This window comes from Falco naumanni, chromosome 9 (genome assembly GCF_017639655.2).
Source record: "Falco naumanni isolate bFalNau1 chromosome 9, bFalNau1.pat, whole genome shotgun sequence".
Classification (NCBI taxonomy): domain Eukaryota; kingdom Metazoa; phylum Chordata; class Aves; order Falconiformes; family Falconidae; genus Falco; species Falco naumanni.
In genome coordinates, this window is record NC_054062.1 from 5,239,965 (window position 1) to 5,253,173 (window position 13,209).

General features: G+C 50.5%; 3 protein-coding genes across 6 annotated transcripts in view; 1 reads left to right on the forward strand and 2 right to left on the reverse strand.

Annotated features, from left to right (window-relative positions):
* Nucleotides 1-987, reverse strand: part of PNPLA7 (patatin like phospholipase domain containing 7) — a 125,517-nt gene extending 124,530 nt beyond the window's left edge. The window contains exons 1-2 of one of the 4 annotated variants that reach the window (XM_040607728.1): nt 869-987; nt 143-177 (exon numbers count right to left, since the gene is read on the reverse strand). In XM_040607728.1, coding sequence (XP_040463662.1) covers nt 143-177; nt 869-902 — 69 coding nt within the window. In that variant the 5' untranslated portion in view covers nt 903-987. Of the gene's footprint in view, nt 1-137; nt 178-617; nt 840-868 lie in introns of those variants that run through there. The other 3 variants (XM_040607730.1, XM_040607732.1, XM_040607729.1) reach the window with 3 other exon arrangements.
* A 130-nt stretch (nt 988-1,117) lies between these two features.
* On the forward strand, nt 1,118-1,766 carry MRPL41 (mitochondrial ribosomal protein L41). Its single transcript, XM_040605851.1, has one exon. It carries the CDS (start codon nt 1,175-1,177, stop codon nt 1,580-1,582), a length of 408 nt encoding a protein of 135 aa, XP_040461785.1. The 5' UTR covers nt 1,118-1,174; the 3' UTR covers nt 1,583-1,766.
* A 1,948-nt stretch (nt 1,767-3,714) lies between these two features.
* DPH7 (diphthamide biosynthesis 7) lies at nt 3,715-12,868 on the reverse strand. Its single transcript, XM_040605849.1, has 9 exons — nt 12,651-12,868; nt 11,851-11,987; nt 11,284-11,371; nt 10,447-10,541; nt 8,699-8,865; nt 8,089-8,161; nt 7,190-7,255; nt 6,849-7,021; nt 3,715-5,768 (listed from the first exon to the last, which is right to left on the reverse strand). Exons 1-9 carry the CDS (start codon nt 12,786-12,788, stop codon nt 5,149-5,151), a joined length of 1,557 nt encoding a protein of 518 aa, XP_040461783.1. The 5' UTR covers nt 12,789-12,868; the 3' UTR covers nt 3,715-5,148.
* Nucleotides 12,869-13,209: the final 341 nt, after the last annotated feature.

A 13,209-nucleotide genomic window follows, 5' to 3' on the forward strand; every position in this document is an offset into this window, starting at 1 on the left:
AGGAAAGGTTTTTTCAAAGTAAAAGCACTGCATCGAAAGACATTACCCCAAAGTTATCGGATTAGGTAGAGCAGCTTCCAGGTTCTGGAAATACTAATCGGGAAATAAGTCTGTCCCAAAGTGAGAGCTGAGCATACCGTACCTCCAGGCTGGTGGCGTTGCCTTCTTCCCCCATGGCTGGAGGTACAGCGGGAGCAAAAACAAAAGAGAACACAGAGTCAGGAGATGACTGCGCTCTCTAATCCAAAGTCTTTTTACCTCCACGACGCAAAGCATACCCGGACTGCTATTCCAGTTCACCAGAACGAGCCAATTCAAGGGGAACTATTTTTATTATTATTATTATTTTATTTTTTTACTTCATTAACCCTTGTTCCTCGTGTCCAGCTACAAAACCCAGCAACTCCTCAGGGAGAACTCCTCAGGACAGGGCTCGGCCTCAGGGGCCCCGGGACCCTCCCCACAGCCACAGGGCTGCCGCGTCCCCGGGACCCTCCCCACGGCCACGGGAGCGCGGCCGCGTCCCCGGGCCCCGGCGGCACGCACCCAACCGTGCCTGGGGGACGCGCTCTTGAAGGAAAATAAAAATATGGGTTTATCAGCCACACGTCACGTACTGCCACGGGGACGCGCACCGCCACCGACCGCCCGGGGAAAAGCCTGGGAGCAGCGGGCGCAGCCCTGTCTGCGGGCCAGGCCCCCCGGCCGCCGCCCGGCTCCGCTCCCCTGCTGCCGTTAAAGCAAATCGCGGACGATGGAAGCAGCCTCCGGCCCGGGCCAGGGAGCACCAGCGCCTCCCGCGCAGCTGCGCCTGCCAGCCCAGCGCCCCCCGCCGCCCACCGGCCCCGCGGCCGGGCCGGGCCCTCACCTGCCGCCGCCGCGCTCGGGGCCGCGCAGGTCATAGGTCACCCGCGGGCAGGGGGCGAAGGTCGCGGAGCGAAGACCCCACCCGCCGCCGCCGCCGCCGTCCGCCGAGGGGGCGTGGCCGGCCCCGCCCACGCCTCGAGCTCCTCGCCGCTGATTGGCGAGGCGGTCCCCACCCCCGCGCCGAATGGCCCGCGACCTTCGCAGGGTACGATAGGCGCTGCTGGTTGGCCGGTGCGCTTCGGCCAATGGGAGCGGGCGGTATTAGCGTGTGCGGAGGTGGCTGCGCGGGAGCCGGCAGGCGGCTGCCATGGGGCTGCTGACCGAGCTGGCCCGCGGGCTGGTGCGGGGCGCCGACCGCATGTCCCCGTTCACCAGCAAGCGCGGCCCCCGGAGCTACAACAAGGGCCGGGGGGCCAAGAAGTTGGGCGTGTGCACCGCCAACAGGAAGTTCATCCTCATCAAGCAGATGGTGCCCGAGTTCATCGTCCCCGACCTGACGGGCTTCAAGCTCAAGGCCTACGTCTCGTACCGCGCCCCCGAGGGCTCCGAACCGCCCATGACGGCCAAGCAGCTCTTCACCGAGGTGGTGGCTCCCCACATCGAGAAGGACGTGAAGGCGGGCACGTTCGACCCCAACAACCTGGAGAAGTACGGCTTCGAGCCGACGCAGGAGGGCAAGCTCTTCCAGCTCTTCCCCAAGAACTACGTGCGGTAGGGAGCGAGCGGCGGGGCCTCCCCATGGCCCGGGCGTGAGGCACGGCCCGCACCAGCTGCTCTGCAAAGCTCGGGAGTTGGAGGATTAAACTGCGTTGGATAAAGAATGCCCGTGTACTGTGTGAGCGTCCAGTCTTGATGGAGACTGACTGTCTGTCACTGGCCATTAAAAGCAACTCCTTCCACTTTGTTTTTCTGCAATGTCTGATTTAAATAGCTGCGGGGAAATTGGTGCTTAATTTCCCATCCATGACTGAGGAAAGTGTCACTGCATCTTGCACCATGCATGTAGTTGTTGGGTAAGCGTGTGGGTGTCCTGCTCTCAGACTAAAAGCTGATTGACCAGGCACTGACAATTAGCAGGAGGGAGTTTCTCTCCGGGTTACAGAAACATTGTAATTCCTTCCTTCTGGGAAGGAATTCCTGGCTTCTGGGAACAGAAGAGGGCATGCCTTATCTCCCTGGAAGAGCCTGGAGTTTCTGGCTGTGGAGAACAGGCCGCTGCAAGCTGAGCAGCATAGCCAGTGCAACTGCTGCCACTGCTTGCGCCAAGCAGCTGTTGTAGCCAAAGCAGGAACGGGTTGCTGGCTCTCCCCCCAGCTCCAGTGAAGTGTTCCCCTAAACCAGGAGTGAGTCCTCCAACAGGCAGAATCAAGTCCGTACCCAAAACTCACTGAGAAAAACAGCTTATATTGAATGCTGCAATTTTTCCATACTTTCCCAAGCCTTAGCACTACTCTTTTTAAGAATAATTCACAATAGTTAGTAGGTACATTTGATGTCTGTTCTTTAGTACAACTGTTTGAAGTTACAAGCTAACTGTTTAAATTTGAAATGTCTCAAGAATTGTTATTTTTAGACATGCATTCCTAGAAGAGCAGTGTCTTGCTGTTCATCAAATTAAATGGACACCAGTGACAGACAGTTGTGTGCAAATGTCTAAAGTAGAAACTCCTAAATACCAAGTGTTTTAAGTGGCTGGAAAAAACATGTTTTCTGTGATGTACAAGTGCTATAGTTTTTGATAAAAATCATTCTTGTGTGAAACAGCTCGTGTCTGGAGAGCTTAGGCCTCCGAGGAGGTACTTGGGGGTTTCCATGAGGTTTTCTAAACACAAAGTGCTGCAAAGCCCAAGAATTGGAGAATTACATTGCAATGAAAATGTTCACTTTTGGAGAAAGGAAGCACGTGTACTGTGTGGTCTGTGAGCACCCAGTCTGTAATGAAGACTGACAGATGAGTCCTTAGAAGTGTTTAAAAACCCACGGATTTTCAGGGCTGGATGGGGCTGTGCTGGTGGGGAGGGGATGCTGCACTGGCTTATGCTGCCTAGCGCTGCAGCCCTAATAACCACAAACGTGGGAGAAGTTGTTACCACACCAGCACAAAGGGTGCAGGAATTGCATCCATAGTTGGGGTGAGGGAAGGCATAGTTCTTCTAATCAATTAAGCCTGAGCAGCATTTTTCACTTAACATCTAAGCTCATAGGGATAACGCACCTTCTACACAAGCAGTGGTTTTCTGCCTCCAGCTTTGCATGCTGCTGCTGTCAGCAGAGGTGGCACTTTGCCCCTTCCCCTCAGAGCCATTACCTTCTCAGGCTCCACCTCACACTTTCCAGAAAGGACAGCTGTTTGCAGCTGGCTGGGGTGGGGTGGAGGCTAGGTGAGCGCAGGGCTGGAGAGCAGGAGATCCTGTACCCTTGGATGCTCACACCAGCTCGGTCTTGAACAAGTCTCTCGCCTTACCTTCCCTACGTGAAAGCAGATTAGAACAAGACACTAATTTCTCAGGGCAAAGCAAGACTAGCATAACATAAATCAAGTGCCCCAGTCCGGTCACAGTTCATGACACCACTCCCGCTTTGCTAACCTCAGACTGTTTCCTCTTACATGGCAATAAAATGGCATTACAACCTTTTAAGACGAGACTCATCGTCAAAAGCCATGTCACTACAGGGATACACCCTCGTGTTCTCACTGAGGCGTAAGGAAACTGGATTGTCTGCTCTGACACATTCACCACCACGCACCCTCAAAAGAGATGAAGCCCTGACAGAGCAAGGTGGAAAGTCCTCCCAGGGGCTGACTGTGAAGGACTATTTAAAATCAAAACGACCAAGAAGGATAAATCACTTATATTGATTTTATTTTAGAAACATCCAAAAATAGGGTGGTTTGGTTTTTTTTGTTACAAAAGCTCTTGTTCACAATACTAATACGAATCTTCATGTAACAGTGCTCAAGAATGTTTTCTAAAATACACATTCACCCTTGGAAAAAGGAGTTTCAAAGCAGTAAAATTCTTATCTGCTGTACCTCGGTTTTGATGCAGCACTGTTAGAGATAGATACCTGTTGCTGGTGTTTCTTTCCCTCCAGACAACTAATTCTTTAGAACCATCAAAGAGAAACCATGCAAGCTACAAGTTACCTAGTTTAAGCTGTTTTTTTGTTTCTAGGAAGGTAACAGGAAGTGTTCTAGAAACAGTGTTTTGCTGATACTTCACAGTGAAAAAAGAAAGCTGATGGAGCAACCATGAGAAATTCTGCAGCCATTCCTGGAGGTAGGTAGGGCAATGTTGTTAAGATTTTGGTTTCTGGACTTACAGTGAACTTAAAAGATGTCAGGAAACACTGCTTATACTTTTTGGAAATGTTGATCTTAAAGCTGTTTACCTTTAAAAAAACTGAAAGGTCTTGACTTTGGACCCAAATGTACATCTTGCTGCAGAGAGTGGGAAACATGAGTTTGATACCAAGAGGCTGGGGGGCTGGTTGAGCGTGGCGCTAAAATGTAGCAGGGCCCACTATGCAATTTATGCTAAACCAGGGTGTGCTTTGCTTGGGGAGTGACAAAGTCAGGCTGCAATCAGGTGACGGGTCTGATGCAAAAATCAGGCCGTGCAGATATACCAGAACCCTTACAAGAAAGGCTCCGCTCAGAACAAAGCCTCGCATCACGGAACCGCTGTCTGTCATACCGGTTAGTCTGGATTTCCTTCTAAAAAGGAATTCCTCTCTAGTAAAGTTCACTGTAAGCACAGTGCACTGTCAGTATCTGGACTGTCTTTGAGCGTCTTCTCAAAGTACACACTAGTTTACAGATCACACAGCAAGCTACACACACAGCTAAGCCTCTACTCATGGGCTCTTCTGAGCTATCTGATCACATACTGTGTTCGTCTACACGTAGCAGCACAGACAAGTTTGGTTTGTGACGGAAGGAGAACGGGCTTAACAGATCAATCGTACCAATGCAAACCAGTCGCAAAGGGATTCAAATATAAAGTACAAACAAGCAGCCTTTGAGAGGAAGGCCATCCTACTTTGAACTAGTACATTAAGGGAAAACTAAATAAACACGTCTGTGCCTGACCACATGCCTCAAAGGAAAGGCTCTCCTCAGTGCTGAAAATAAAACACCAGTAATTCCAGCATGTCAGCCTTAAGAGACTCACAAGCTCAACAACAAAACTAGAAAAGCCCAACAGAAATTAGACAGGGCATAAGCTTGGACATGGCTCTCAGTACTGGAGTTTTCCTGCCCTTCTCCCTTGGGACTGGTCAGTGCAAACTTTCACCTGTTCTTTCAGATGGAGACTGAGTACTTGGTGTCTCTGAAGGGGTAACCAGGCTCATCTCCCACTTCCAGACATGGAGGATATTGTCATAGAACGAACAAGTTGCTACAATGCTCATTTCTTTTGGGCTGTCTAGAGACCTGCCTGAATCCCCACTTCTGTCCAGGCCCATTCTGTCGGGTCTCTTAGCTCCTGTGTCAGAACCGCTGGCTGACCTGGGATCTCCCCCTCGACCTGGACCCCCAGCCAAACCTAAACTTCCCTTTAGACCAGAGCCCCTAACCAGGTCAGAATCCCCAGACAGCTTCGGGTCCCTCTCTCCTTTGAGTGGCAAGGCAGGGCCTTCACTCTCCTCATCCAGTATTACATCAAAAGTAGCTGTAGGAGACTCATAAATTATCTTCAGGTTTTGCACCTGCAAATTCAGTCTCTCATCTTCCTCTGATCTTCCCACAAGCTCCTCTGAAGACTGGCACGCAGCAGCAGAGTCCTGTGTTGCAGCCAAGGAATCCCTCGGACACAGCCTTGACCAGTCAGCCCCATAGGCCAAGGAATTGTGCAGGACATAGGATGACAGGATGATACATTCTTCCATGTTTTCCGCTTTAAAAAAAAAAAAAGTTAAAAAATTAAATAAGCAGAAATGAAGTTGTGAAATGGTTTGTTGCAGACTGCTCAGAAGCCATTCTAGCATTGGCTGTGTCCTACAGGAAGAGTTCTCTGGTTATTGCCTTCTTCACAACAGAGTTAAGCATTCTAGCAGAAATGAAGTACTGCCTCTCCTAACAATTTTTCAGCCACCTCTCATTAGCCTTGATCTTCCCTGGTTCAGCAAGCAGGCAGGAGAAGAAAGTTTAACATGCGTGAGGTTTGAGAGCCTCATTATTCAAAATACCTAAAAAGGCTCAAGAAAGAGAAGACAGATCACACAGTGATCCCCACTGAGCCACACATACAACTGGTGAAACTGGCAGACCAGGTTCCGGTTATTAATAAACTGCAGGTGAGTTCTTCCCATGAGCTTTCAGCGTTTGACTCTGACACTAGCGGACATCAGGTGCCTCGCTTCCCTATACAGGAGAAACGTTATCCTCGTTTTGCAAGCTGTGGATCTGCCCAAGGTCTGGAGAAACCCGGGAAGGCAACCATTTTAAGCAAGACTGTATTAGTAATGTAAATGCAAAACAGCTTTTTAATCATGTAAATACCTTCTGATTCACACAGAGGTCTCATTCACGTTATTCTAGATTAACCAGACTGCACACCATTTCCTTTCTGAGGCAATAACCAAATCACCAGCAGGTCAGTAACTTCTGCTGACAGTAAAGCACCATGTGACGTTCAGAAGAACCTCTCTGAACCATCAAGACGAATGCAAACTGGAATGGTCATGTCAACAGGCAATGCCTTCACACCAAAACAAACAGGCTCTCTCCCCATGAAAAGAAGTTACGAGAGATTCACACATGAATGACAGTGCCTTTGCACAACTGATCAGGCCAACTGAGGACAGGTCCAGGAAAGCTGGAAGAGCTACCTCAAGTTGGAATAAAAGTCTATGGCTATTAACAACATCTAGATCTTTCTAGCAAGCTCAGAGCTGGAGTTCCCCCATGAACCTGGAGGTAGGAAAGGAAAGCAGCAGAGCAGCGCAAGAGCATCTCTGTTCCACTGAACGCTCACCCATGCTTCCACGGCAGTCAAGGATTTTGAATCCACTCTGCATGCAGGCTGCTAACAGCACAAAATCACAGGTTGGGTGCCACTTCAGCCTCCAAACTCCACCTTCAACATGGGTGTCTGCCAGCGGCTGCTTCATGTTCCTGGTGTCCCACAACAGCACGTGCTCATCATAGCTAGAGACATATCACAAATAAATATGCAGACAAGCAGCAAAGCTGATTCAGCACAATAAGTACAGAAGAAAATTAGGGAAGATCACACACTTTCTGAGAAGACCACACCTTGAGCAGCACTAGCACAGAGGCTGTCACACTGATGGAGAGCAGCCAGAAGGGACCTACCTGCCAGTAGCCAGAAGATTCTCCCGGTGGGGACTGCACTGAATGCTGCACACACCCATTGAATGCCTGCAAAAGAGGAACACAGACCAGAGGGAAGAGACAGCAATGTACCATTTGAGATGGGATTCTTCCTTGAATTTCAAGGATTTGGGGGTCCACGTTACTGCATCAAGGTGTCTCAGGAGAGAAGAGTAAGGTAAACTCAAATTTCAGTCCAGTGAAACACAAAAGCAGAGTTCCATCTACGCAGTCCAACAGCCCTTCCAGAGAAAAACTACTCACACGGTCTCTCAACACAAATAATTTCTAGTAGTATTTGCATCGTAAACTGCTGTTCAGGAGCCTGTAAGAATTTCAGCAAAATTCCTCCATTCCTGGGAGACTTTACTCCCAACATTAATATTTGCATAGCGATAATCCCCAGTGTATTTTAAGGTTAGATATAAAATTTCACTGAAGAGCTGTGTATATTGTTTTGATCATATTTTAGAAAATATGTTATGCCACCAGAAAAAAAGAGATTACTTCAAATGGCTGAACAGTGGAGAACAAACTTATTTCTAAAAAACATTCCATAATAAGATATCCAAACATAACACACACAAAAATTCCCAAAATAGAAGAGTGCATCAGGATCCTTCTTTCAGAAAGAAGCTACCACCATCTTCATGTGTGGAACTGAACAGCTGGTTTATTATGTTGAAGGACATGGAGAAGGAAGTTTCAACCTGAAGTTGTCCTGATGAAAACACCTAATAGATGTCTCCATTTCCCAAGGGAGGCAGGAACAGGACTCCACTGTCACTGCACGTCCCTGCATTCAGTGGCTTGGGAAGGGGCACGGCAGCACTGTATGTCCACACATGACAGCTGTAGGGTCCAGTGGCAAACGCGCTTACCTCCTGCTGGTGAAGACAGGAGTCTCTGGACTGCACCTGGTGTCCCAGCCCTTCAGCAGGCTGTCGTCTCCTCCTGCACAGGGACAGAACATTGTTACTCTAAGCACTGCCAAACAATCAGTGCAGGGCACTGAGGCAAAAGAGTTAATACAGAGCTGATGATTTTCACCCCTAGGATCTCATAGCGTTCAACAGATGCACCAAGCATCATTTGAGGCTCACAGTACTCATCACTGCAGAAGAGACACATTAGCAACACTCTCACTTTACTAAGCAAAAAAAAAAAAAAAAAAAAAAAAAAAGTTGAAGAGAAAAAGACTGGACTCTAGAAGCTCTCTGGCTCTCTTTTGCACACCACAAGAGATCATCACCTTTTTTGCCAGTAGCCAGCGAAAGTACAGTTTAAAAGGCACAGCTTCTCCTAATTAACTCCAACCACTTCACATACTCAAGAAGCCTTTTACCCCTAGCAGCATCCCTGACTCTTTCAAGAGGTGTGATTGCAAGCAGCATACCCAACCCTGGAAAGTAAAATCCCACAGAACACACATCCCTGTACAAGGTGGCCCCTCCCCGACACCCCCAAACGAGAGCCCCAGCCCTTACAGACCTGAATACACAATATCGGTGTCCCAGTAATTAAAAGCAGCAATCCAGGCCTCAAATTTGTGAGCTTCCCACTGGTTCAGGACATGCACAGAAGGAGCAGATTCATCTATGGAGAAAAGATTCAGCTTCCCCTCTGAATCACTGCTGATCACTCTCAAAGGACATCCACTACGGTGGAATAGAGAGAAAACACTAGAAATTACTGAAACAATCAAGTATGTCTGATTCAACTAAACATTCATAGAAAGTGGCAGTACAGTGGAAGAAACGCATGCATTTATAAAGTCCTTTTCAGCTTCAGCCCACCCCATCTTTAAATCATCAACACCAATGATCCCCATTCCCTGATCTCACAGAGCGGGCAAACCACTCACACTCGTGAGGAAAAGAAAACCAGCCCTGGGTCTGTCTTTCTCCTAGATGCATAACTTGACTTCTCACATGCTTGATGTTACATCAATAAACAAATTCATTTTTCCTCCAAGTCTGACAAGGACCTCTGAGTCTCTTCCCTCTTCTGAGTACAAAGAAATGTTTTATTTCCGTGATATCACAGACATCTGAAGCACTGGCTGATCCTGACCTTTCCTGCTTTCTTCCTGTGGCACACCACCGTTGCAGTTTCTGGACACAATGTTCTTGGAGCACTGGCAGAAGTTCGGAGCTCATAGTACACTGATTTTCTGACATTCCCTGACATGAAGTAGGTACCTTCTGACCGGTTACTTGCAACTGTGGGTACTGATTTGGTGGCTCAGGACTTCTTTCTAGTTCTACATCATATGCTAGTTACTAAATCATACTGAATCTCCCAAATTTCCACACAAGGGTCACCCCCTTCCTACACAGGTGTGAAGGCTGCACATTTGGCTTCTAGAAGGGGTTACCTGTCTCTCCAGTGACAACAGTGACAGGCTTTAAAGCGACTTTTCATCATGGCAACAACCATTTATCTTGAAGGGCAGGGACAAGGGGCAAAGACATGGGGAAGAAGGAATGTAAGGAAGAAGAAAGTGTAACTGGGAACTCTACTTATTCATTAAACAGCATGCACAGAAACAGTCTTTAATTAGCAAAAGCTACTAAATATTTGCTCTACAGTATTAAGCACACAACTGCCTGATCTCCTCAGTTTCCAGCTTCACACCAAAGGCACCACCCTCTGTATTGCACTTAACTACCTCTTTCAAGGTATGGCTAATTCATGTTATTTCATGCAGCGATGCCATTTCTGAAATCAAACGTATGCGCGTTTGAGAGAGGAAGGAGCCACTTCCAAACTAATTCTCTCCCATTTCTCACTAATCTGTGTTTAAGCTTCCTACACATCCTATTATTAGCAGTCCTTAAGCAGAACTTCACACTAAAATTTCAGCCATTCTAAGAGCAGAGATGGAACCAGTGGATCCACCTGCATCCCATCCTGGTCTTTCTTTTTAGCAAAGGCAACAAAAGACATGTCCCTAGCTCACCCACTGCCATTCACCACAGCTCAATCTCACATTTGTTGTTGATTCAGTCTGCACTCTTGCTACAGTGGCTGCAGTTTGTGTTCTTGTCCCTTTGTTACCCTTGCTTTGCAAATAGTAACTTCTAGAGAAGGTGCAGAGAGACAGCTGGTATCTAGAAAGTCTTAAACTACTTCACAAAAAGCCACCAAAGATTAATTCATCAAAGTCCTCAACTTACGCCTGACAGCTGTCACGCACACAACAGCCTCCAATACCGGCCTTTATTCCCCATCCTCACCATTGCTCTCGTCCAGTGGACCAGTCTAAGGACAAGGCCAGACTCTGTGCGCCAAGATCGACCCTGAAGCATGGCTCCAACATGCAGCTGTTCTTCTACTGGAAAGAAAAGGAATGGGTTAGGACTGGGAAGACAGCAGGTACATAACAATACACGTACTGCTTACTCTCACAGCAGGTGTTTCCCAGAGACTGATGAGCAGATTAGGGTCCCATGCTAAAAAGAGATGAAACGTCCCATAGCAACGTACAATCACTCAGTAATAGCTGAAGGGCAAACACATGCATACACAGGATTCCCGCCCTCCTGCTACCCACTGCCCACCAAATCGCCCTTAACTTCTGCTTTCTCTCAGTGTGTGAAGTGCAGCAGAAGTGATGGCCTGACTACCGAATTCCCTTACAGACTGACTTCCACCTTCTTTGTTTGTGGGAATGGCTCTCTTGATCACTCTCTCCTCTCACCAGCTGAAAGAAACCCCTTCTCCAAAATTCTTCCCTGCTTTTAACAACTTTGTGACTTCTGCTGTGTTTACCAGTTAGTCCATACTTGTCCTCAAGTGAGTTTTCCAGCGTTTGCTTCTGCTTCCCTCATGCCAATCGTCTCCCACACTCTGCAGGTGGGTAGAGCTCAGCCAGTCTCTGGTGCCATGAACAAATTTGTGGAATTTGTAAGAAAGGTCATCAGAAGACAAGGGAAATGTTTAAAAAGCTAAGCATACTGAGGAAGACATGGAAACCATACAGCTTTCCTGCAAGTCTCTGCACACTGCTAATAAGATGTATCAAACATGGGTTAAAAGCAGCTTCAACAGCAGCTGGCGTTATGGCCACCTACCTCACTTCCAGTCAGGTGGCAAAACTCCACGGCACCTGTCGAGTTTGCAATGCCAACCATGGGATGTTCTGCAACGGGGACGTGGCACCTAAAAGATCAAGTTAAACAAGTCTTGAACGTCCATCTTGCTTGTATTTTAGGAAGAGAGCAAATTCGTAACTTGTATTCCAGGATGCACAAGGAGAAGGTACTTGACCAAAAAACAACTCATGAAGAAAATTTTAGGCTACTCAAGTTCCCACAAACCTGCATGGAGGATTATATATACACATATGTATAAACACACACATATACGTGTATATATATGGGAAATTACACTATATTATTATATAAACAAAAGAGGTCCAGAGTCACTGACCAGTCGCTCCTAAGTGAGCAAAAGAATGAAACACAGGAATGAGTGCAGTCTTTCCTCACTGGAACAAACTGGAGAATACTCCCTCCAAGAAGTCAGGGACAGTTTAGTTAGAAAATATTACCGCTGCTGCCATACCAACAATCAAAAGACACCCCCAGAACAGCAGCCCACGCTGCTGCGAGCGCCAGGCCCTGACAGGCCAGCATTACCATTTGATGTCCAGGACGGCGGCCGTGTCAATCCTCTGGATTTCTGTCAGCGGGATGTAGGGCTGCTCTTCGTTGTAGTGATACAGGTAGAGGCGCCCGGTCCGGTCACAGGCCCCATTGCTCCCCCGGGAGTCAGTCTACATTAAAAATTGGAAAGAAAAGGGTAGGGTTAGCCGCGTGTCTACCTCCCACCCAAGACCGGGCCAGGAGGGGGGCAGACGGCTCCCCCTTGGCAGCCCCCTCCCTTGCGGGGGTTTCAAGCCGCCGCAGCTCCCTCAGAGCCAGCCACGCTCGGCGGCGGGGCCACCCCGCAGGGACAAGGCCCCACAGCGCAGGGCTGAGGCGGCCGGCGGGCAGCCGGGGCACTGCTGAGGCAGCCACGAAGGGTGGGCGCACCCCGGGTGCTGCTGAGGTAGCGGGGGAGCAGCGGGGGCGCTGAGGCGGCCCGCGAAGGGTGAGAGCGCCCCGGATCCCGCCGAGGTAGCCGGAAGCAGCGGGCCCGGTTGAGGCGGCCGCGCCCCGCATCCCGCTGAGGTAAGCCGGGAGCAGCGGGGGCGCTGAGGCGGCCGCGAAGGGCGGGAGCGCCCCGGGTGCTGCTGAGGTAGCGGGGCCGGCCGGGGGAGCAGCGGGCCCGGCTGAGGGGGCCGCGAAGGGCGGGAGCGCCCCGGATCCCGCCGAGGTAGCCGGGAGCAGCGGGCCCGGCTGAGGCGGCCGCGAAGGGCGGCAGCACCCGCCCAGCCCGGCCCCGGCGGCCGAGGGGCGTGAGGTGGGAGCGCGCCCCGGCGCGGCGCCGGGCTCACCGCGGCGGGCGGGCGGAGGTGGTAGGTGCCGCAGGCCAGGATGCTGTGCCAGCCCTCCACCGGGCACCACTCCACCGCGTCCGCGCTGAACTCCGTGTCCACCACCTGCAGCGTCCGCGTCCGGCACGGCGCCGCCATCTCAGGGCGGGCTCATGCCGCGCCGGCCGGGCGGCTCCGGGGAGGCCGCGCCGCCGCGCAGCGGAACCGCCGCCCCTCTGCTTCCCGCTCCGGGGCGGGGCGCGGCGCTGCCCGGCCCCCGGCCTGCGAGGGGGGCCCGGGGCCCAGGCCGGGCTGGTGGGTGGCGCTGCGCCGCGTCCGCGCTGAGCGTCGTCCTTAACCGCCCTCAGAGGAGGGTTTTTTCCATTAACTTGTCCAAGCTCTTCCCAAACGCGGCCTTGTAGCACCCACCGCGTCCTGAGGCGAGGGGCCTGCAGCTGGGACGGCTGCACCTCGGGCTTAACCGGGCGGCTGCTCATCAGAGAGAAAATCTGTCCCCTTGGCATCCTCCCTCTGCCAGGCCTAGAGACTTTCCTCATGTTCCTGTCGCTCACACCCGGTC